General features: G+C 45.6%; 1 protein-coding gene across 6 annotated transcripts in view; it reads right to left on the bottom strand.

The window, feature by feature from the left end:
• Positions 1–25,262, bottom strand: part of golga1 (golgin A1) — a 47,952-nt gene that overhangs the window by 10,552 nt on the left and 12,138 nt on the right. For 4 of the 6 annotated variants that reach the window (XM_088615237.1, XM_088615241.1, XM_088615243.1 and 1 more), the window contains 17 exons: positions 24,510–24,679; positions 23,384–23,495; positions 22,385–22,480; positions 20,697–20,822; positions 19,425–19,520; positions 19,036–19,131; positions 17,540–17,635; positions 16,526–16,678; positions 16,113–16,208; positions 15,665–15,754; positions 14,827–14,929; positions 12,208–12,368; positions 10,575–10,733; positions 9,971–10,030; positions 9,171–9,341; positions 6,716–6,802; positions 1,003–6,403 (listed from right to left, as the gene is read on the bottom strand). In XM_088615237.1, the coding sequence (XP_088471363.1) occupies positions 6,323–6,403; positions 6,716–6,802; positions 9,171–9,341; positions 9,971–10,030; positions 10,575–10,733; positions 12,208–12,368; positions 14,827–14,929; positions 15,665–15,754; positions 16,113–16,208; positions 16,526–16,678; positions 17,540–17,635; positions 19,036–19,131; positions 19,425–19,520; positions 20,697–20,822; positions 22,385–22,480; positions 23,384–23,495; positions 24,510–24,679 (1,953 nt within the window). In that variant the 3' untranslated portion in view covers positions 1,003–6,322. Of the gene's footprint in view, positions 1–1,002; positions 6,404–6,715; positions 6,803–9,170; positions 9,342–9,970; positions 10,031–10,574; positions 10,734–12,207; positions 12,369–14,826; positions 14,930–15,664; positions 15,755–16,112; positions 16,209–16,525; positions 16,679–17,539; positions 17,636–19,035; positions 19,132–19,424; positions 19,521–20,696; positions 20,823–22,384; positions 22,481–23,383; positions 23,496–24,509; positions 24,680–25,262 lie in introns of those variants that run through there. The other 2 variants (XM_088615239.1, XM_088615240.1) reach the window with 2 other exon arrangements.

The raw sequence follows: 25,262 nt of genomic DNA, 5'->3' as shown, positions 1-25,262 counted from the left end.
GTGCTGTTCTTTAATTCTTTAATCTCCTAGAACCCAGGTCTGAAGTGCTGGCCCTGGGGGGCCATCTCGTATAACATTCAATTTATTCTCCCCCATGAAAACCATTTTATTCGACCATGATTTACAACTCGTTTTAAATGATTAAACAAAAGGTAAATTGTACCCCAAGACGGTACTTAGTCACAGTCTTTTTGCGATCGTCCTACTTTCCTTTCAGTGCAAATTAGTGGTCTGGTTTTTAAAAAGGGAAACACAGATAAGCCTGCTAACTGCGCTTTGAGCTTAAATGGTTGAATCGCATTAACCCCTTTAAAAAAAAAAATAGTACACACAGGAATAGGTGGAAATCTGATACCGACCCAGCGAACAACAGACTGTGGCCACAGCTTAATCCAGGCATTGACTTTGGGGAACTCTGGGGTTTGTAAAAGTCCCGCAACATTGTCACCAGTGAACTAAAAAAAGTATCAAACTAGTTTATACTTGAGGAATGTACTGCAGGTGTGTGGTATGTTCAGCATGCAGTATGGTGAACTTTATGCCTGAAACCCCATACTGAATTGAACATTTTTAATCGCTGATCTAATTGTTAGTACAGGTGCTTTCAGTATGCAACACTGGAGGAATGGTTAAGCATCCTTGGCATGTAATTGGGAAGGGTGTGCTTGTACAAATGGAAGTTATTTTGGATAGAAGCAGAGGATAAGGAATAAGCTGGGATGTATTTCCAGGAATTGGTTAAGGTTAGTGTACTGTAGATGTGCTCAGTATGTTTCAGGAGAGGACCTTGACAGAGGTTAAGGTCCCCTTCAGTCACATACTTAGTATTTGGTAAATATATTTAAAATCTAGAGGTATAGATGCGTATAAATGTAGGTCACATAGAACAAAAGCATCAGCCAACTTACGGTCTGTGGGTATGTGTAAATGAATCCATCAGTTGCTCATGTGGTTTTACAAAGCCTGGTTTGCGCTCGACTCTTGCCAAAGAAAAACCAGTAATTGTTGACGTTTGTATAAGTTTAATCAAAAATAACATCTACAAATTATTCCCGACCCCCCCCCCCCAAAAAAACAAAAACAAAAATCAAATCAGAATTTCACAATATGCTGTCCATTTTTTTCTTTATAACACCAAATATGGAAAAAGCAAAACAGAACCCGAACAAAAGTGAATTCAGTGGCAGTTCACAATCTGGACTGACTTCAGCATACATGTTAAAAAGTGCATTAGTCATTCTCGGAATATACACCATTATATTATCCTCTGCAGAGTTCAGGCCACGCCAACACAAATAGAAAATCAACACTCAATACTATTAGTAGTAGAAGTAGCAGTACTAAAGGCAGGAAGATTTGTATTGGCAGTTCTGTCAGAACGTGCCACAGAACAATCTTTCGTATTAACAGGTTGTCATCCAACTCAAAAGATAAAAGCATCTTCTCAGCTGTGACTGAAAGATCACAAGGGAGATATATACAGCGTACAAGAGAGAAAGGTGAACAGCAGTGTGCAAAAATTAAGCTTTTGTCAGGTATCTAAAAAAGCTCTAATTATAAACGCCTTTTCAAATATTTCTGTTTACATCGCCAAACGTATTTTTTTCAATTCATATGTATATACATTTATATAGTGTATTGTCCAGTTTATATTTAGATGTTTTGTTTTCCTCCATTGGAATGTACAAATAAAAACTTTACCCCACCTTTCGCCCCAAAAAGGGAGCACGTCCGACAGAAGGAATGATAAATGCAGTCATCATTTTCTCACCAGTAGTGCTCTCAGGAATCCTGAACTCCACCAACTCAGCACAGCTGAGCACTAAATGAGTAACACCCCTGACATCATGCACCAGGTCCAACACGATTATGTTACAAAGCTTTACTTTAAAAAAAAAAAAGTCAACTCGAAATGCCATGTTTTAACATTACACCTACCCTTGATTGAACCAGTGCTTAAGGTTAAAACTCCTACATGAATTCATTCCAGCCGGAGCAGTGTTTTTTGGTTCATTACATACTAATATATCATTCAGCACAGTCTGTTAGAGATGCAAGCAGCAATGTTCAGACGTAAAAAAAAGTCTAAACTTGTGCTTAGTTTGAGATAAATCCTTCCATGAAGGTGGGTTAAATACTGATATAAATACTGCTATCGCTCCTATACATCCAATGATTTATAATTTCCTCTTATGTACAGTACTGATCATATATTGATCATCATATGGAATGTATTTTATAAATACAAAGGTAGACAGGGTGTGACCGTCTATATTATTTTCAATTATGATTGAGATTTTTTTAAATTTATATTTGAAAGCAAACCCAACACCCTTAGCTAAAGCAGCTGCTCTGGTTCTGTTTGTTTTTCTAATTGTGTTAACTTCATAAGCTATTATTTAAAGACAAGGGGCTAAGATACAACATGAACTTCAAGACAACGCCTACCTGTTGAAATGGAACCACAATATTGAACCAAAATAAAAAGTCAACTCATAATCTTGGAAATGCGCTCTAAACAGAAATAGTGAATGATTAATGGCAAAACGTATTACCCAAAAATAATATTTGAAAGATCACAGATCTGAATGTAGCCACGTTCTGAGTGGTGTTTTTGTCAAATAAGCCTAGATTTTCTAGAATCATTCAGTATAGTATAACAAGTATAATAATACTAGACCATCAGACCAGGAAATTTCTTGCTTTCTTATATAACCTGTAATCACGATGATCAGATATACAGTAATCCATAATGGATAAAAGTAATTTTGATATTTCCGGCTGCAAACAAATCGCAACACACGGACAGCTGGCTGTCACGTGTGCCTTGTTCACAAAAACTGAATTTCCTCTGCGTGACAGAACATATCTACCTTTTATATACCGAGCTGACCAGACCCACATCCTGTGCACACTTTGGAAGGCCTGCATTTACAAAGTCATTCACACAAGTCTGTTTCCTACAGCATTTTAAAAAGGTTCTGGTGGCCTTCGACCCTTGAAATAGGAAACGAGCGAAGTCAAGTGCAAGCCGACTGATATCTGCGAAAAGGTGAAATGAGAATCCTGGGCTCCGTCTGCAGCATCGCCCTTAGACAAAGCTAATCAATACCCACGATCCATTGCACCTGCTGCTCCCAATTCTCACCTAAACAATGGAGAGTGTTCATTCTGAGGGCCAAGGAGCCTGAAGGAGCCGGGAGATGGGCAATAATAAAGTGTTGAGGTTTGTGAAGCTTCGCCTTACTAAATGGATAGAAAGGAAACAAAAATGCCTAGAGGTTTATCGTTCACCAGTACTGAGTGCGCACGCAGACCTCACGTATTGAGCCTGACACAAGGTGAACTCCATTAAGACCCAGCGAAACTAGCGTACTACAATCAGCAGTCCTAAATACCATTGCAAGGAGTTCAAACGTTTAGATCTTGAATTTTCAATTGCAGAACTTTTTGTATCGCCCTACCCCAGTGTCTAGTTCTGCGGTTTACAGACAATATCCTGATTGTGCAAAAGTCTTCGAGTCTACAGAAACCGGAGCACCTAGAGGAAATCCCCACGGAAATCCCCATTGAAAAATGTACAAACTCAACACAGACAGCAACCCCAGGAACTGAACCCAGGACCCCAGCGCTGAGAGGCAGCGATACTACAGCTGCGCCACGATGCCGCCCTAAATAAAACACCTACATGAATAACCAGTCACCTCTTTTGAAATGCTAAGACAAAAAAGCTGCACATGGCTCTCAGGAAAAGAGAAAGTTGAGTAATGAAGAGAGGAACAGTCTGTATTCGCTTCAACACCCACATCACCTGGGGGAGGGACAAGCACACCAAGTCCCACAGATGGGACTGCATGGTACCCAGACATCAAGGGATCATTAAGATAATATTTTCCCCTCCCTCCATGCCAATCCTACCAGTCATTCTGGAGAAGACATTCCAAAAGATCAATGTGGTTAGTTAGCTTGGGTGGTATAACAACCTTAACAGAGTTAAGTGGCAGTCCACAGACCATCTTCAATAAAATGTACAACAGATGATATATTAAATTACAATATTGCAAAAGCTATAACGTCAAGCAGCTACAAAGCACTTTAATTTCTGTCTGTGAAGTAAAAAGGGAAAATCCATTTCTGCAGTGACAGAACAAGTGAAATGTAGAGAGGAAAGCAGCAAAAAAGTGAGAAATGTTTCAAGATATTTTTTACAGCTGTCATTTTTTTCAGTCGAGAGATGCTTAGTTACAGCAGTCGGACAAATGTAATCTAACACGTTGGAGTCTTGTCGATTGTCACACAACCTCGCCCACTGGAAATCAGCAAAGCGTTTTTTTTTTTCCCTCCGGCCCAACGTGTATAATAAGTTGGCCATGCAACGAATTTAAAACTGAGGGACGAAAAAGGGTAGCAGAGCAGCGAATAATGGTTAAATCATGTGATTTTTAGAAGTCTGATGTCGTCGTCTTCACATAACAGAAGGCATTTTAGATTTTCACACTGGACTATAGGTATGTACGTATATTCAGAAGACCAGAACTCTGTTTTAGGCATTCTAACAATTGTATGAACGCATCAGGTTAAAACCGGGCATTGCCGAGGGTGAAAATGATCCCATTTCTGTGGGGTAAGAGCACACAAGACATGTGCAAACTGTGTGCGCACATCTTGATGCTGATGTGACTCAGCCCATCCACGCACTCTCAGAATGACACTGAATATCTTTGTGAACGAACTGCAGTCATCTTCACCGAACCTGTTCCCCCTTCCACAGTGCGCTGTCGCAAGCGAAGCCGCCTTTCCGTGGCTATTGATAACAGATAAATTAATCACACTGTGGATCTGGTGCAACACCCATCAGATACAGCATGTCCCCGATCACTCGATTCCAAACCCAGCCATCCATGATCGGAGGACTCATTTTACAACCGACGTATCTGAACAAGCACTGTGGCCCTCCTTCCAAGCGGGGAGGAAGCCTTTTGCTTGCGATGTAAAAAGTGCTCATCAACTCAAAGAAGCAATGGACCGCTGTCTGCAGACGAAGCCTGCCTACAAACATGCTCAGGCATGTGTCCGCTCAACCGAAGCTGCGACTGCTATGATATGAGGCTGAACAATGTCTCAGAAGGAGGCTCGCTACCGGATGGCTCCAAATACACTCACTCTGGGACCCTTTCACCGCGTAAAGGAATCCAATTAAGTTTTTACAAAAAACACTAAGCCAGGCCTTCCCGTACAAGAGAAAGGCTAAGGACAGGATGCCGTGATCAGCTGTACCGTAGCAATGCCGGGCTGGTTAATCAGGACCATTTTTTGGTGAAGCCGGTTATTGTCATCTGGGGGTTACCCACCTTCCCGGAAAAAAAAAAAACAGGCTAAAGTACCCATCACACAAAATATAGAACCGGATATAAAAGCAACGCAATTGTGGCCTTCATCCAGCGGGCCAGATCCCAACCCAAAGCCTTTGGCATTGGAAGCGTGGCTGCTCAGCCCAGGAGCACAGTTGCACAGTTTTAACCACCTCTGCGCGAAGCTCCAGTCTGGTTGCCAGAGCTGTCACTTCTGCATTAAGGCTACGGAGTTGAAGAATCCATCAAAGCCCTTCAAGCTAAGAGATGAAGCAGAAGCCCAGTGGTACAGTTAAACAGGTCACTCGTGGGGGAAGTACTCTCGAACTCGGGGTTTAAAGTCCAACAGGAAGGCATTAGAGAAGGACAGCAATGGGCTACAGAGATGGTGGAGCTCCCTTCATCGATAAATTATCCACCTCTATTTTCCAGATCTTCCAGCTCTGCAAGACGGATATCGGCTCGCTTTTCTTAAAAACAAAGACAGGTGGGAGGTTTTCCGTGTGCAAAAAAACCAAAAACAAAACAACCTTAGTCCCCAGAGGAAAAACAAAAAAAAAATTCAGTCTGAGAAGAAGGGACCAACCTTTTTGATTGCAATAGAACAGAATCACTCCTAAAAAACCGTAAAATCGCATAAAACGATAGCCATCCCTTTCGCAGCGGCCTATTCTGCTACCCCGCCTCCACTGTGACTAACTCACGGCGTCGCTCCCAGAAGAGAGAAAGACGGGATAACTTGTCCTCAGAAGAGACCGTCAATCTACATAACAGGATTCTCCGGTATAAAGTTCTTAAATAGCTGTAAACCATGTTTAAAAACTGAAGTCTTCTGCTAAAACACCGTTGGAACAGTGACGGGGCGCCAGCTGGAAAAGTGGGTGGACCGGGCAGCAGGGGGGGCGCGGAAGGGAGGGGGGGGCTGGGGGTCTGCAGCTTTCCCAGTCCAGGCTGCCGGGGGGAGAGATACCTCAGCTCCAGTGCGCGGGGGCTCCGGAAATCGAGGGGCGCACGATGCCCTTGGGCGCGGGTTTCGATCCAAACCACGACATCTGAAAGCAAGGGGAAGTAAAACAGGCACAGTGACCGAGGCCGTACCGAGAACAGGTGCCAACAAGAGGAGGCTGTCTAGCTCGTTTGGTAATCGGCAGCTAATTGACCCAAGGATCTTGACCGGCGGTTTCCCGGAATATCGGCTAAAGCGGCTCATATCTCAGGCTGATCCGCGTGCCGTCTTGTCAGGGTGCGCTGAAGACTGCGATTCCAAACCCGTCCCGGTTTCCGGCCCATGTGCTTCAGCCAATCAGAGCACAGGACTGTGCGAATCACAGGAGGACCGTTCCCAGGCGGAGGCGCCATCTCACCTTGTACTCCAGAGTCTCCTTCAGCATGTTCTCCTCCTCCCGCGTGAAATTCAGCAGCACAGATACGGCCTTTATCAGCTGGTACGCCTGGGAGAGGGAGGGAGGGGGTGGGGAAGGAGAGAAACGAGAACTTTTACTGCTCTCGGACATCACTGCAAAGAGACGTCTCCGCGCATGTGGGGAGCATGTAGAAGAAGACTATTGGAATTTGTTGGTCTGTTTCGTTCCAAGATCAAACTTTAAGGTAAAGCAGCTCTTCAGAGCAGTAACACGAGATGTTTCCACTGAAAGTGTCAATAGGACTTTGATCAGACACTTAGGGAGAGGTTGCTGCTAAATGATTAAAGAATAATTCCCCAAGCAAAATATATATTTTTTTATTCATAGAATAAAAAGAGAGCAAGCACTGATTTTCCAAAACGTCTTTGCCTCTATCTTCTCATATAGTGAGTTAATGTTTTTTCTAGCGGGTTCCTTTATTCTACTGTTTGTGTACTTCTCGAGAGCACCCATTTAATGCAAGTGTGTAGATGTATTATTCCTTTGTTATATGGACTTGGAAATGAGTATGAACCACAGAAATGTGTGTTTTTGCAGCAAAAAAAGACATGGCCCATATTGGCTATGGTTAAAGCTGGGGCTATTGAAGAATTAAAAGTGTACTAAATTTCCTATTATGATATATAAAAGTACAGATTCATCTTTTTCAGGCTCCAGGTAGTGTGCAGAGTTATGACAGGTGCAACACTCTCTGAACTGACACTGATAATAGGCCTGTTTTAGAACCTTCACTGCTACCCTACACTGTCCTCAAACCCACAAGACTAGAAACACGAGAATTTCAATGTAAATGATTTTGGCTGCATATGTAAGTTATGTCTCGTGACACGTGAAACATTCCTCAGCACAGAGGCCCTCTCATTGAGCCTTAGACCCGCCCACCAAACCTTAGTCCCGCCCACCGAACCTTAGTCCCGCCCACCGAACTCTGGACACACCCAGAGCTGTCCTGCTGCTGAGAGATGGACTAGATGCAAAGCCTGTACCCAAAAATATGCAGGGTAAACCACCTACTGAAAGACTGTTTCGAATGGACATACTGTTTGAACTGAGCTCTTAACATTTCTGGGACTGCCACTGCAATAGAGAAAGCAATTTAAAATTCTACAGTGGAAAAAAGTCACTATTAATCTGTGTGTGATTAGTTTGCAAGCACAGTACAAGGTTACTTTTGTCACAGATACTGAAATAATTACGAATGTTTTCTTAAGTTCATTTTTATTTACAGCTAGCATGATTTTTGAAATACATTAAGAAAGCTGCCTTTTTTTCCCCGAGGCCTAGTCTGCAGTTGGATAAGCTTTTAGGATAAACACGTATCCCGAGGTCAGTACACCAATAGCTTCACCTGTATGGACTCTAGATCCTGATAAAATTCAAAGCGAGTAACTATGCTTGCTCATTCCAGGGCCCTTGGAGACCCTAATTATTCTATTTTGTGCTCCACAAATTCACTATAACCACCAGAATATGTTTCTTCTTGTTTGCTGCTTCTGATCGGCACTGGCTTCTGACTTCTCTCGATTCTGTTTCTTTTTTTAATTAAGATCCTGCCGAGAAAATTCTCAGCCTGTGTTTTTTTATGGTGACTAAAGCAAGCTTTGAAACTTGAAACCTTCTCTTCAGCCTCATGCGGCTTTTCTGAATCCTAATGACTACTGTCAGACTGCAAGGGCACCCCATGAAGGAGAATGTGAAAAGTAACGACTACATAGACACTGCTGACAGTCTCAAATCTTCTCTATTTGGGTGCAGAACGGGGGTTTAAAAGCTAAGCTGTCCTTTCCACATAAAAGCTCAAATTCTGATTGTTATTACTCAGTCTATGACGAGGGATTATCCTTGATATCCAGGATATCAAGGCAGCCATTTTTCCAGGTTTTTCCCCACTTCCACAGTCAAATGGAAATTCCTGTCATTAAAAACAGCTCCACACACGAGCTTCACTAAGAAACGTAACAAAAGCCCGGCTATCAGAAGCACTTCCTTTTTCCATTTCCACCACGGTCAATTAATTTCCTGCCAGATGACGATGCGTCACCGCAGCAGTGGTCCTGCTCGGTCGGAGAGGGGCCGCGGGTTCAGACGTGTGGGGTCTGCGCTTGGCCGAGGAGCCCAGGGTGCGGAGCCGGCACCTGTGGGATTGTGACCGAGCGCCTCTCTGGCTACTCTGCGCGACTGACCAGCAACCCCAACTCGATTTTTTGAGGTCATCGGCCGCCCAACGTCGCAGCCCTTCCGCTCGGAAACAACGCGGCTCCCTCTCAGGAAAGCAACGGGAATGGGGAACTCAACTTCCCCCACGGGTGGGTGGGGGGGGACTGCGGCTCAGAGTTCGACCGGAGGATTCTGCGTCTCACCCCCCCTGAACGGCCCAGGGGCCCTGAACACTCACCTCCGCATCGCTGGAAGACATGAACTTCAGCACGACGTGCTTGAGGTACTCGAAGTTGATCTCCCGCGAGTCGTTGAGGTCCGAGTTATTGGTGACGGTGGCGCTGGCCGCCGGGGCCTCGGCGCACGGCCTCTCCCTCCCTTCGGCCCCCTCCGCGTCCGGCTTCAGCCTCTGCACCAAAACACAGGCTGCGCTCAAAAACAAGGCCCCCGCCCCCTGCGCTCTCAGTGTAAGGATTAATAGTGTGGTTAGGATTAGCTTCGGGATACTTTCATTCCCCTTTCACACATTCTGTTTCCTTATTACCTGCTCGCTTGATTCCAGCTCTACACTTAATTAAACGGAAACGTCGCTCGATTGGATCTCGAGTTCTTTTGTACTGGAGACTTCCGAGTTCACGCACGAAACGCCAAAGATGTTTTTTCAAAATTCAGAATAAGACATTTAAAAAGCCGAAAAGGCTTAATTACAAAACTCTGGAGTGCAAATCGGGCATTTCTTAGCCATAATTTATGGACGTTAATGCAATGCTCAAAAAAACAGTGATCTTGTGGGCTGCACAAACCCTAAATTATCCTTCCACAAGTGCCTATGAAGTATTCGTCGGAATGTCCAAACCTCGAATCCCATTTCCTTACGCTGAATGGGTAATGTCAGCGGTCTCCGGGGCAGAACAGTGCAGTTTCCGCAAGCGAAAGACAAGTTATTTTCCTCTTGACCCCACGCCACATGCTTACTGATCCTGGCTGACAAATGCCTCAGCCCAGACTCTACGGCACTGGGCTGATACCACAGCATACCAGCTCCTTCTGCAGGGTCCTCTTCAGCTCACTCATCCTCTGCTGCAGCTGCTTTATCATCTGCAAGACAAGATTGTTTCAGCTGCTAAGCCGAGGTCCAATGTCAACATCACATGCCCCACTAGCCCAGTGGGGAAGAACTGGAGGATGTCTTTAAACAACACTCATCCAATTAAGTCAGATACTCATACAGAGCTTGATCTGTGGAAGGATTAAATATTAACAGTATCAACAACAATCTCTCCAGATTTTCATGCCTCGCAGCATTTTCATCCCTGTTTTCTTGAAAAGTCTTTCCTAGATACAGCACTTTGTTTGGTTTGATGCCAAGGAAGCTGCCTGTAGATTCTTGACACTCGATCAAGTACAAGCCTCCCATAGCACATCTTGCACCAAGGCACTGTCCCAGAGAAATGCCCAAATTTAAAAACGTGTCCACATTGACGTAAGTCCAACGATTTTAAGGTGCAGTATTATTTCTGAAAGTCTTTGTAAGCATGTTCAAAGCGTACAACATATCCAAAAATTCTAAAAGGAATTTGATAAATCACAGTAATAAACTACCTGTCCCCCTTCCCCCCCCCCCCCCCCCCACTCCACACACCTTATTTTTCTCAGCCAACTGCTGCTCCAGCTCTCTGTTCATCTTCTGAACGTGCGCCACGTCGTCTGCTGTCACGGCTCCATTTTGCTCCTTCCCACAATCCACCTGGGCACGCAACCGTCCGTGGAGCGTCTGCACCTCCTCTTCGAGATCTGCCACCTGCCTCGCGGAAAATCGAGACAGCGCCCCCCCCCACCCCGGGGTCAGGAAGACTGTGGCTGCAAGCGAACACCGATCCGGCTGAGCACCATGTTAGAAACGGGGGCCGGGCTCAGACTAGTGCGCGCCGATGGCTGTCTGGTCCTGGTGCCCTCTAGAAAGAGCGAGTTGGGAGGGTGAGGGTGAGGAGTGCTACAGCTGGGAGAGTAATGAGAAGCAGGACAAAGGCAGGGGAGATGACAGCAAACTGTACTAGTGTTTGCCCTGTAGTTCATCCGTTTTGTCTTTCGGCTGCCTTACCTATTTCCTCTCGGCCGCCCACATTTCTTTAACTAACCTGTCACTACTTCAGGGTCAGGGGTGGAGCCGGAGCCTATCCCAGCAAGCAACGGGCACAAGGCAGGATACACCCTGGATGGGACGCCATTCCATCACTGGGCTCACACACACTCACACACTCACACACTCACACACTCACACACTCACACACTCACACACTCACACACTCACAGCAGGGCCAGTTTTCCCAGAAGCCAGTTAAACGAATTAAAACACTTTAAACAAAGTTGAAATAGTTAAAACTTTGGACTGTGGGAGGAAACCAGAGCAGTCAGAGGAACATACAAACTCCACACAGACAGCACCCCAGGTCCAGAATTGAACCCAGGGCCCCAGCGCTCTGAGGCAGCAATGCTGAGCACTGTGCCACCATGCTTATGGAATCTATCCCTCACCAGTAATATAACTAGTATTAACTACTAACTAGTATAAATAGTATTAACCACTTCACACCTGAAGAAGGCTCCACAGCCGAAACGTTGCGTTTCCTTTCTGGTCTTTTCAGCAGGGAATAAACCCGTTACCTGTTCCTTTGCAGCCTACGCATGCTGACGCAGCTCCCTACTTTACTACTTTAACTACTAACTACTAGTGAACCAGTAATAGCCACTGTGCTGCCTGTCATTACTTCCTTTTTCTGTATATGAGTCATCATAAGGCAGTACAATTTTTCAACGAGTGGATTTTGAGCTTGAATTCAAGCTCATCCCCCACCCTGTACAGATTAGTTCCTATAGGAAACTAGCTAATGCAATCTCGCCACTTTTTCTAGAGCACATCCATGGGGTCAGGCAGGCACGAGGCGTCCAATGAAATAAAACGAAAACTCAAATGAAATAAAAACTAAAACTAAATCCACACTGCATTCAGGTGTGGCCCTCTCAGCTCCTCTAGTTTATTTTAGATGAACCACAGATTTCAAGCGACTGCGGCCACTGAGAAACCTCGCAGCTAAAAATAAAAAGGTGTGCCGTGCTGTTTGTCTAATCAAGACCTAGACGGCTGAATCACTTGTGTAGATTCGGCTTTCGGTGCATTTTTTTTCCTCCGCGTGTTCCTATAATGGGAACCTGTGAGCCTGTTGCCCCCCCTTCGCCCACTCCGATGATGCCGAAACACCAGCAACGGAACCTGCCTGTGATTGGCACGCCTCCAGCTGCTGTGTCTGAGTCAGCACCTCCTGTCTGAGGCTGCTGAGCTGCGTCCCAGCGTCTCTCTCCCTGTCTGCCGCAAAGCCCTGCTGCTTCTCCATCTCGGCCTGCAGCTCTGCCAGTCTGGTCTGCGCGGCGTGCAGCTCTGCGAACGAAAGGCGAAAGGCACACTGAGTTTGGGGGCCCAGGGGATAGTGGGCGATGCGGTGGCCCTGTGGCTAAGGACCTGCGCCTGTGGCTGGGAGGTTGCCGGTTCGAATCCTGTGGCCGACAGAGGAATCCTACGCCGTTGGGCCCCTGAGCAGAGCCTTTAACCCCAGCTGCTCCAGGGGCGCTGTGTTAATGGCTGACCCTACGCTCTGACCCCAAGCTTCTCTCCCCGTCTGTGTGTCTCCTGGAGAGCAAGCTGGGGAATGCCAAAAGACAAATTCCTAATACAAGTAATTGTATATGGCCAATAAAGTGATCTTATCTCTCTTCTCTCTTAATCATGTTTGTAAAAATACAATCACAGTACAAGGGGATTCTACTCTTGTTCCATAGTGGTGCTGCCTCTTGTCTATAAGATTCTCTTGCTCCTTGAATCAAGTATGTGTTCATCTCTCCAGTTGCATTGTGCTGCACAAGTCAGATATTTGCTTGTACCAAGATATGGACACACTATCCATATACTATATACCATATCCATGTTGGGGAATGCGAAAAGACAATTTCCTCATGCAAGAAATTGTATATGGCCCATAAAGTGATCTTAATTTATCTTCCGTGCGGGAAACAGCCACATACCATGTCTAGGCCAATACCGCACTGCGTTCTATACAGGGGGAGCTACCCAGATGGCAACTTTCATGTGGGCTGACGGGGGTGAGGAATCTGAAATGGTAAAGCTCTTTAAGAGGTGTTTCAGTACAGGGGTCGGCGTGTTTGGGGAAACCTCCATCTCTCAAAACACTGCTTTTAGATCGATACTAGAGCCTTACAAAATTTCCCCTACCCACAATTCAGAGCCACAGGGGAGCCGGACCCTAACCCGGCAATCAACGGGTGAGAACGTACAAACTCCACACAGACAGGACCCCAGGTCTGGATTTGAACCCAGGGCCCCAGTTCTGCGAGTCAACAATGCTAATCATTAATAGTGGTAATAGTTTAAAACTAGCCGGTACTAAAATTGCAGAGTGTGGTCCTTGTGGCCTTCTCTCCCCTGTTCACTAATAGTTAATCTTAGCATTGAGTCTTTTAGGTTTTTTCCCCACAATACTACTCTGCTGCATTCAAACTTGGCAGTAGCTTGGTGTGTTAATTATTCTCAATTGCTCAATTATTCTTTTAAGTGCTTCAATTGGGGCAGCCTGATTGCCAACTATCATCAGGTTGTCAGTTTCTCCCATTATTTTCTCAGGTCCCTAAATATTAATACACCTGGCCGTGGAACACAAAGGTGTCATAGTAAAGTATGTAATAGTAAGATTGACCATGAAAAAGACTCGATAAACAGAGGCTTGACATAAGATTGTGAAAACATGAGAGTTTAGATAATGTCAGGGCAGCCAGCAGTGAGTTCTGATGGTTCAGTGCCAATTAATAATGCCATCAACATCACAATTAGCACAGCAGGGAAGATTCTCTCTGAAGTGCAAATGTGTGCCGTCAGACCTCTTCCACACAGCTCCACACACTCTTTTTCATCTGTTCTCCAGTTACAAACCAGAAGATTTGGAAAGCTTTCATCAGGAAAGGCAGCAGGAAACGTCTGTGGGCCGTAACCTGTGACTGACAAGTGGAGGGTTTCCACCTTAGGAGTCTGCTTGTAATCCTGAACAAAAGCCAAAAAATCAAGGTCCAGATGGGAATTCTCTTCTTAAATGAGAAATACAGGGTGAGGCAAGCCCCACCAATCAAGGAGACTTCAGGGATCTAAGGTCAGTAAAAACCATGATGACTTTCTTTAAAGGAGGCCTTATTGCACAGCCTTACGCATATAAATCTTTAAAGCGAAGCCCCACTTTTCTGTTACTTTTCTCCTCCAGACTGCTTACCACTAACACTGTGAAAGCCCTTTTGTATACCCAAGCACATCACCTTAATGAGAATATGGAACCTCTCCATTTTTTTTCCCCATTTCCTACCCGCTCAATTCAGAGCCAACTTGCCCAGATGCCAATTAGCCTGCCAGCATGTCTTTGGACTGTAGGAGGAAACTGAAGGTCCCAGCGGAAACCCACAGAAACCGGGGGGGGGAGAACTCCACACAGACAGCACCCCCAGATCTGGGACTGAACCCAGGGCCCCAGCACTGCAAGACAGCACAGCTAACCACCATGAGACAAAGACCTTTGGTAGCCTGTAGTGGTAGGTTATCTGTTATTATAGCCCCTTCAAAGAATGGCCCTGCAATACTGAGAAGGTCAAGAAGCAAAACATTTGAATCCCAAATCTGGTTTACTGATCTACAATAATTCGTCTGGGAGATTACCACAGAGAGGGAACAGTGCCACCTATTGGCTGACCAACTCATTGGCTGAGAGCGCCTTGCATCACTGCTAACATATGGCAAAATACTATCAAGACGCGACTGAAACAGGCGAAGATCTACCCCTCACCCTCTCGGAGGGCTGTCATTTCCTCCCCTTGTTTGCCGAGCTCCTCTGTCTTCTCCAGGAGGGACTGCTCCTTGGCGTTCAAAGCTGCAGTGAACTCCAGCACCTGGAACAGGCATTTCAAGCAAGAGAGGGCTTCATAACAGTTCACAGCACATGTACAGACAAGAAGAGGCGCTGACTTATTGCCTTTTGCTTTTCTGAGGTAAAGAGGGATAGGGAACTGTGGTAATGTAGTGTGCCGATTATCTTCAATGATAAGGTTATGTGGAGGTCTTATTTCTGTCTTACTTATAGGGAAAAACCTAGCTGTTATTTGACATCTGAAATCCCCGAGCAATAACCAAAAACAATCTATTCTTTTATCACATCCAATATCTACAAGGAAAAACAAAGCTTGTATTGAAGATGAAGCCTGTTAAAATGCTTTGGAGGTCTCCTCTTCACAACTGACAGTTTGATGCAATATATACTGCTTAATGCACAGAAGATCCACTTGCTGTAAACGCCACGTTTGCACCAGGGAGTCAGATGCATGCAATCGAAAAAAAATAAGGAAGGAGAATATAAGTTCAGTATAAGTGTGGTGCACCAGCAACAGCACGAGCGAAAACAGGAATTTTCCAGTGTTCAGAGTCCCATTTAATGACTGATTCAAAATAATAATAAAAAATAGCAATTCCTTGATTTTATAAAATGGAATTTCCATCCCCAAAAATCCCGATGCAAGAACCTCTACTACTCTTAAAAACAGGGTTATGAAATGTATTTTTTTATCCTTTATCGTACTTACGTTGATGCTTACAGTATTCATTTTTCCCGTTTGCAATGCACTACTGACCTGTTCCTGCAGCTCTTCTTTTTGTTTCCTGGTTTCTTCCAGCGCCTTCGCGATCTCCACGCTCACCGTCTGTCGGCTGCTCAGCTCGGCCTACGGAAACGGCCAAGGCCGGAAGGCGTGGAGGGGTGTGCGTGATCGTGTCCGTATAACAACCGACAAACGAGAGAAACCTCACAACGGGCTCGCCTGTGCGGTGTGCTCCCCCAGAAGAAGCCACCACCCAAAGCTTTGAGGGTATCCAGCAACTGGAATCTGATACTCCTAACTTGAGGGGGGTATGCAGTAAAATTCTGCAGATTCAAAGATCTTAAGGAGAAACCATCGATCTAGAATTCAGGGAGAACACGGAAAACAAGTGGCAGTCGAACTGCATCAGACAGGCATTAGCCTGATGGTGTGAGACATGACGTTTGAGCTCGTCTCCACAGAGGCCAGCGCTCCTCCTCACCTTTGCACCCTCCAGCTCCTCCTCTCGTCTCCTCACAGTGTTTTCCATCTCCAATCTGCTGGCTTTCAGACTCTCGTTCTCCTGCTCCAGCTGACTCTGGGTGGGGGAAGGAAAGGAATGAGATGGAAGGGCAGCCAGCTAGGCCTGGCACAGACAAGGGGGCGGAAATACAAAGAGGGAGGCTGTTCTGAAGGCAAGAGAAATAACCGGGGGAAATAACTGGCAAGGGGGAGAGACACAGACTCTCTCCTGTCACTGGGCAGTTTATGGAGATGAAAACCAAAGTGGTCAGACGTTGGTTTCAGATAAGGCTCAGCGGAGCTAGGAAGCTAACGCGCTCGAGCAGTTGAAAAGGAAATAGGGCACTCGCCGAGCGCTCTCATCGGCGCAGGAAGAGGGGCTGGATTACTCACCATCTTGTGCTGGGCGGCTGTTCTGTCGATCTCCCGGGCCACCTCCAGGGCGCCGACCTGGGCCTCCAGTCGGCTGACTTTCTCGGCGCTCTGCTGGCGCCCCGCTGAGATCTGCTGCTGCAGCCGGCTGCTCTCGGCCTCGTGCTCGGCACGCTGGACGCAAAACACATCGACGCGGCATGATGGGAACTCGGCCGTCAACCAGGGCGGAGCGGTGGCTCTGTGGCTCAGGATCGGCGCCTGGGGCTGGAAGGTTGCCGGTTCGAATCCCGCGGCCGGCAGAGGAATCCTACTCCGTTGGGCCCCTGAGCAAGGCCCTTAACCCCAACTGCTCCAGGGGTGCCATATAAACGGCTGACCCTGCGCTCTGACCCTAAGCTTCTCTCCCTGTCTGTCTCATGGAGAAAAGCTGGGGTATGCGGAAAGACAAATTCCTAATGCAAGAACTTGTATATGGCCAATAAAGTGATCTGATCTTATCTTAGATTGTTTAAAGCACAAGTTAATTATTGACAGGACTTTCTTGCCAAACCCTCCCAAAAAAATAGAATCTTTTTTATTGCTGACTGCAGTCACATTACAGTAGACATTTTCAAATGCAGCTTTTCCACCGGCTGTCTTTTCTGTAGTGAGGAAATTACCATGAGAGCCATGAGGAACATTTGCCACAAATACTTGGCACGTGGTGGAAGGCAACAGCAGACCCGGCTAATGTGTTACTCCGAACATCCTCAGGTGTTTACAGGAATTGACTGGCAGGTAAATACCAAAAGGAAGTACAATTCAGGGGCAAAGAAACTGTAGAAACACAACTTAAATCTCACGCAGAGCTACATAAGCTGCTGCTAACCGAGTATCTGACACCATGGACTTATGTGAGCAACTAGTGGGATCAATGCCATGAGGCTACAGGAGCAACTGGAACTGGAGGAGGACTGACACACTGCAAGGGATATTTTCTATTTTTTTGAGAGGATGATAATCACACACTTGTACAGGGACACCTGCACTTACCAGCTTTTGGATGTGTGCTTCTTTGTCAGCTGTCTGCTGTTCGCTTTTCTTTAACCTTTCACTGCAATCTTGTATTTGCTGCTCCAGCTCGCTAACCTAAGGAAAAAAAACCACAAAGACGTCATGAACGCTGTCTTTCTTGGTAAGCAGTTTTAGCACTTGCTGCTATTGGTTACATTGGCCGCTTAAAGTCACCAAACTGCAGTTAAGGTGAACTGACAAACTACCATTAAAACTGGCCTTCACCTTGCACAGCTCATTTGAATCCTTCTTAATTTTATAAATAATTCTTTGCATGTGTATAGCCTACTTAACCCAAAAGATGCTTTACACATAGGACATAACCAACTGCATCCATCAGTGAGGTGCAGTGCCCATTTTGTTGAAGCACGGCAGTCATCCTGTATTAAGTGGGAAATGTAGGTAGGTCGGATTATGCAAATCCAGGGTGGCGTTCAGCCAGAGTACCAGGGTTTTCGTACCTACTTTAATGATCAAGTTGTCAGGCTTAATGTCTACCCAAACAGCACATCCCAAAGCACGGTGTTCCTGGTCACCATACTGGGGCGTTGGACAGGAAAGTGTAGTCCCGAGGTAAGAGCGCCACCTACTGGTCCACCAAACTTTTGTATGACAGTAAAGGGGGCTGCAGGAGATCGGACTTGGAAGGACGGTTTTGCTTTCCTACTGAACTCTCGAACCGGTGACAGTGTCACCCTGAGGCACCAGACCTGTGCCCACTGTAACAACTTTCAACAGCTACCAAAACTTTCAACCTCTTCAGAGTGGAGTACATCTGAGCATCACGCTCACTTTCTTTTCAACTCGATACTACTTTGTTTTGCCAAACTGCATCAGCTTCGTCAGCTGCCAGTCTCAATGCCTCATCCCCACTTCACCTGGCTCTGTTTTTTAACTGGACTCATCACTCAGTCAGCCTGGCTGTGGTTTTTCCAAGTCTGCCACCAAACCTCTCTTAATTGATCATGAAGACTAGCCCTGATATGAAAAAGAAACAATAATAGGTTTATTCCATGCTGAAAAAAAGAAGAAAGAAAACACAACGTTTCGGCCGTGGAGCCTTCCTCAGGTGTCTTCAAGGCTCCACGGCCGAAATGTTGTGTTTCCTTTCTTCTTTTTTTCAGCATGGAATAAACCTATTACTTGTTCCTTTTCAGCCTACGCATGCTGACGCAGCTCCCCACCTGAACTACTTGATATGAAAAATACTGAAAAGTAAGTGGTGAGGGGGAAGGACAGCAAAGGATAAACAAAGGCTGAGAACTCAAACCACTCTAAAATGTATGTGGTCTTCCCCTTGCACAGTGTTCCTTTCTTCCTTTTTTTGCCTATTGATAAAATCCACAGTCTCAATACAAACAGAGTAACGGGTGTACAGCAAGTCAACATAAACCTTCCCACATCCTGTTTTCACACTGTGTAGGAAACTGGCGATGTGAACTTCCAAAACCAGGCCGGGAGAGCTTGACCATTACCTGAGCTTTGCTCCTGTCTTGCAACAACCTTGCCGATTCGTCTTTGTGTTGCAGCAATGTCTGGACTTCCGCGACCTTGCTGTTGAGCTTGGCTATCTGGAGGGTGAAAGCAGGGCAGAGTAACAGATGTACAAAAGAAAATCGACCTAAACCGTCCCGCATCCCGTTTTCACATCGTGTAGGAAACGTCCAGCAGGACAATGCGTCTGAAAATTATTTTACAGAAGTAAAAAAAAAAAGAAAAAGACACTCCAACACCTTTGACCTTGCCGATAAGCACTGCATGAAAAATGTACACTGTGATAGCAATACAGTGCCCTGGCAACTTCCTGACGGACGTATGTTAACAAAAGCCAAAAGCCTCAGTCGGTCTCAGTCAGTCGTTTTACCTGGGTCTCCAGCAGGCTGACCGTGTCGCTGTGATCCGTTCGGGTCTTCAGCAGCTGTGCCCTGGTTTCTTCCACCTTCTGTCTCAGGGCTGATTTCTGTGATCAGAGAAAATGACCTTAACCCGGTAGATTACACATTTGACTTCCCTCACGGTTTCTTTTCATCGTGAAGTACAGCCAGGATCTAGCAAGGCGCAGTGTACATTTTTATGCAACTGAAAACAACATACGCGTTTCCTCTGTGAAACAATATAAAACAGGCGCGGAAATGAATCCATTTTCTAATCGCCTTCGCCAATTCAGGGTCAGAAGGGAGTCTATCCTGGCAGCAACGGGCGAAAAGCAGGGCACACCCTAGACGGGGATGCCAGTCCATCAAAGGGCACACACCAACTCTCCAGGGCCCGTTTTACCAGAACCCAAGTGTGACGGGCCTTGGTTGGAGTGTTATTTGTTTTTTCCGAATTGCTTTGTCCTCTTTTTCCAGGCGTTGCCGATTAATTCCGTAGATGAGGTGGGAGCATTTAAAAGGGGAAGACGAGACTGCAGTTGAGCGGTGCGTGGTTCTTGGGATGGGGAAAGACATGTTGTATGTTTCTTTTTGTTTTCGTTTTGGTTTGGTTAGTTAGCCAAGACAGGGAAAGACTTTTTTGGGGTACAGTCTTATTGTTCAGGCACGACCTCCTTTTTTCCCCCGGTTCCAGTCTATCTATTCGGTTTATTTTTCTTTGACAGTCAGTTAGCTTTGCTTTTTTTTTTTTTGTTGTCTCTCCCCTCTCGATTTGAGCATGAACGTTGACTGCTGGGTCCCTGGATTTGCGATGGGAATAAAATTGATTTGTTTTCCCAGGGGAATCTGATATTTCGGGTGTTCTTTTTTTATGTTGCGGCTCGTGGTCAAACCCTAGACGTGTTTTGAAGGTCGTAACACAAGTCTTCCGACTGTGGGAGGAAACTGGAGCGCTCAGAGGAAAACTATGCGAACGTGGGAAGGACATACAAACTCCACACGGACAGCACCCTAGAAAGTGAACAGCAACGCTCACCACTGTGCCATCACGCCCCCCATATGCTCATGAATTACTCTAAAAAAACATGAAAAGTATGTAATGGCAGATGGGAGTGGAGGTTATGTATTTATCAAGTAATAGTTTAGAAATGTGTAATAATTGTTTGTCAATAGCTGTCAACTCCTTTCTTACAATCAGTCAAAGCAGTTCTTATCTGTAGAAAAAAATTCCACCGGTGAGACAATGGCACAGCCAGGGATACCTCTTTAAGAAGTTCCTGTACGTGTTCATCCTCAGAAAGATTCTCTTCAAACCTCCTCTCCAGAGCGGACACTTTCTCCTGCAGATGGACGATCAGTTTGTCCTTCTCCTCTGCAGCCACCATCGCCTGAACGGAAAGAAGACCGGTGCTTTCAGGAGCCATCCGGACTTAGAATATCTCTTCTGTCTTATCATCAGATTTCCAGCCGAGAATAAAACAGCTTTGACTGCTGTTACCCTCCAGTTAATAACCACATTTATCAGATCCAGGCCACCCCCAATATAAACTGAGATGAACGACCAGAAAGTCACAACATATAGTGAAAAAATGTATATAAAGCAAATTTTTCCCCCAGAAGAACAATATAAATATGGAGGGTTCAGGATTGTAAGAGCATTGACTTTGCTCATACAACACAAAGTGGGAGACTTTCCCTTAATAATTAATGCAATTGACTCATGTTAGAGACCATAAGTTAGACAGAGTGTGTGTTTCACACGTAGCTGATCAAATACAGTATGGAGGGTCTCATTATAAGTCCCTAACTAATGCAACTTATAGCAAAATTATTAATAAAGAGGAAATCATAACTATAAGTAATTCATAAATTAATGTTCCCACCTTATAGATCAGACACAGACAAAATTAGCTATTTGTCAGCAGATATCTTAAAGACATTCAAAAACTGAAATACTCAAGCAGATTTACAGAGGTGAAGGAAACTGCCCTCACAAGGATATAACTGCTTGTGCCTCTGCTCACGTGTTTGAGCAAATGATTTTGCAATAAAAATACGGACTGGGAAACGATGTGTAACACCTGTAATCCAGCAACATTTGAAAACTTTGAAAGGATCTAAGTACTTGTGCAAGGCAGTGTATCATTTCAGACGGGCTGTGTATCTTCTGCTGGAGCTTGACTATGAACCATGTATTGTCCCTTTCCATCTTATCAAAAAAATTAAATGAAAGACATGGAAAGGATTTCAGGTTGTCAAAGGAATTTGTTCTTTTGCATTAGCCACAAAGCACAAATACGATTCTGAGAGCCCCTGTCCCAATCGTCATTTCTCTGTACCCCTCAAAGCTACTGTAAATGTCGAGGAAGGTAACTATTAATATCAAAAAGCAGTACATTGTACAGGAGATGAGTTTTTAAGTTGAATAAATGCACAACCGCCCAATACACTCTTAAAGGCTATTCGTATGACCTTGTCACCACTCCGACCTTGGGGCGGAGTGGTGGCTCTGTGGCTAAGGATCTGCGCCTGTGGCTGGAAGGTTGCCGGTTCAAATCCCGCAGGCGGCAGAGGAATCCTACACCGTTTGGCTCCTGAGCAAGGCCCTTAACCCCAACTGCTCCAGGGGCGCTGTACAATGGCAGACCCTGCGCTCTGACCCCAGGCTCTCTCCCTGTCTGTGTGACTCATGGAGAGCAAGCTGGGGTATGCGAAAAGATAATTCCTAATGCAAGAAATTGTAAAGGGTTAAAAAAATAATGTTGTTGTTGTTGGTGCTGTGCTATACAACCTATAGATGATGTCAAACTGATTTAACCTGCTTTAAATCGGTTTCGGAAAATTCTTTTGTGAACATCCCCTGCAGCACAGACCCCTGCACTCGGGGGCTCAGGTTAGCACGAGCCATCATAGCCTCGCAGAAAAATCAAGGGCAGGAAAGGAAAGGCACCTTTAGTTTGTGCTGCTCGTGCTGCAGTTTCAGAGACTCGTGCTCAGCCTGCAGGGTAGCTAGAGTCTTCTCCAGCAAGCTGGCCATGCTCTGAGCCTAAAAACACAGGACACATTGGTGCATTGCTGTACATGCAAAGTTTCATTTAAAAAAAAGACATTCAACGTTTTTCATGATACTTAACAACCATCAGTTGGTTAAATTCAGCCCACCTTTTTAAATACATTAAGTACTTCAATATATATACAGTATATGAACAACCTACAGTCTTTTATCTGAATAAAAGCCTAATATATAATTGGATTCTGCTATCAATAGAAAAACTGGCATTGCTTTTTTTCTTTTCCAGAAAATGTATACACACTCCTCATGTCTAGAACTTAAGATTTCCCAAACTTTTGGGTTTTCCGGATACATGACCGGAATACTGTTTTGTTATTTCTTGTTTTTTCACTGAACACAGCAGGCTTTCAACTGAACACATAAAAATCAGAAGGTGAATCTGTTGATATACATTCGTTGGTCACTCTGAAAAGTCTCCTTTTTACTCTCATGTTTTTTTTTCTTCACAGCCAGCTTCACCTAGTTTTGAGAAGGTTTCTGTTGTGTATTTTGGGTCCATTGGCTCTCCGTACCCCAGTTATGGAGGTAATATTGTGGATTGGAAAGCCATATTGCGTCACTGTGTTGTTGGATGTCGAGTAAGCATTAAGCAGCTTCCCCATGATGTCAGGAATACTTGGAAGAGTAAGGAAATAAAGAAAAGCACCCCAAAATAAGGAAAAGGAGGGCTAATTTAATGCCTGGATAAGTTATCCTTGCTTTGTTTTTTTTCTGGGTGATAGATCTGGTTAGCAGGAAATCAAAAACCCCTGCACAAATAAAAGAAACAGGTCATCATCTCATGTGATGTGAAGGCTCCAGTTCAGAGGACAAGTGGTGTGCAGGGTTTCCGATTCTCAGTTTCTGAGACGGGTTATTTTCTGGGGCACATCTCACCTTTTGGAAATCCTCAGAAACATGCTGAATGACCGTCTGTAACTCCTGCCCTCTCTTCTCCAGCTCGGTGATCTTCTTCTCCGCTTCCTGCTTCACCCCGAGCAGCTCCTCCCTTCGGGAGCCACAGAGATCCCCGTTAACAAGGCGCGCAGGGGACAAGCCATCCCCAGTCCCCAACTCAACAAGGAAACACAATACCACCTCCAACCTGCACCAGACCTGTGCCTGCTCAAGCCAAAACAAAAACACTTCCCGCAGAACAACTGCAGCATCTTCACCCAGCGTACCTAATCAAGCAGCAAAAAATCTCTCTGGAATGAAAATAATAATAATAATAATAATTGCTTACACTTATATAGCGCTTTTCTGGACACTCCACTCAAAGCGCTTTACAGGTAATGGGGACTCCCCTCCACCACCACCAGTGTGCAGCATCCACCTGGATGATGCGACGGCAGCCATAGTGCGCCAGAACGCTCACCACACATCAGCTATCAGTGGGGAGGAGAGCAGAGTAATGTAGCCAATTCATAGATGGGGATTATTAGGAGGCCATGATTGGTGAGGGCCAATGGGAAATTTGGCCAGGACGCCGGGGTTACACCCCTACTCTTTTCGAGAAGCGCCCTGGGATTTTTAATGACCACAGAGAGTCAGGACCTCGGTTTTACGTCTCATCCAAAGGACGGCGCCTGTTTACAGTATAGTGTCCCCGTCACTATACTGGGGCATTAGGACCCACATGGACCGCAGGGTGAGCGCCCCCTGCTGGCCCCACTAACACCTCTTCCAGCAGCAACCTTAGTTTTTCCCCAGTAGGTCTCCCATCCAGGTACTGACCAGGCTCCCACCTGCTGAGCTTCAGTGGGTTACAGAAAAGGCTGTATAATCTTAAATTCCAAAAGTCACAATACCCAACAAATCTAATTTTATGTAGTAATAAGAGGATCTCTCAACAGATATGCTTCCTGCAGTTTAAAGAGGTTTTTAAAGAGGACTTGAAGCAGTAACTTAACAAGTATGCTTCACTCATCCCAGCTTCGGCTCCGTGAGAGCTCTCCCAGGGAAGGCCTCTTCCCAGAGTTTTCCCCGAAGAGCGCGGCGGGCAGGGCTCGGAGCCGCTCACCTCTCGGCTCGGAGCTGCGCGTTGTGGCTCCGGCACTGCCGCTGCTCTTCCTCCAGGCTCTCCCTCCTCGCCCTCGCCTGGCCCAGCTCCTCTCTCGCCTTCCGCAGCTCCTGGCCGTGTCTCTCCAGCTCCCGTTCTCTCTGACTGAGGGCTTCCTCCTTTCTCAGCAGCTTACAAACAGAAGCCGGGTTTAATTAGCAGCGTTGGTCGCCCCTCTTGTTTTCCTCTAACCCAGTGTGAAGTAAGAGACAAGATGTAAAAAGGGTGAACTTAAGTCAGTTCTGCCTGAAAATTAGACTTCTAAGCAACAGGGGTTTATGGCAGGAAAGGGGGTTAACTGATAAGGATTCCAGATGTGAGCAAGGAACCCCCTGGGGGCATAATCTTAAACTGACCATTTGGCCAATGTCTCTTAACTGGCCAAATACCATGACCCCCCCCTTACCACAACACCGAATGACGTCCGAAGCAGCAAGGAAGGACTATATAACCTAAAAGTTTGTACCGGCACGTCGAACAATACTTCGGTTTTGTTGTTTCTTGCGGGAAACAAGACTTCGGCTTTATTGTTCCTTGCATGCAATAAACTCATCTGTTCTACTTCATCTCGGGATCCAGAACCTTATTCTTTCTGTTACAACAAGTGGCTCCCAGACTTTTTGGACCAAGTACCGCCCCTGATCAAACCAAAGCATCCCAGTACCGCCTGCAGGTCATCTCCTCACAGGAACCACAGGAAATCTCAATGACCAA

This window comes from Lepisosteus platostomus, chromosome 21, assembly GCF_059453375.1.
Source record: "Lepisosteus platostomus isolate fLepPlt1 chromosome 21, fLepPlt1.hap1, whole genome shotgun sequence".
Lineage (NCBI taxonomy): Eukaryota > Metazoa > Chordata > Actinopteri > Semionotiformes > Lepisosteidae > Lepisosteus > Lepisosteus platostomus.
Note: the sequence above shows the minus strand (reverse complement) of the source record. Positions and strands in the feature narration are given on the sequence as shown.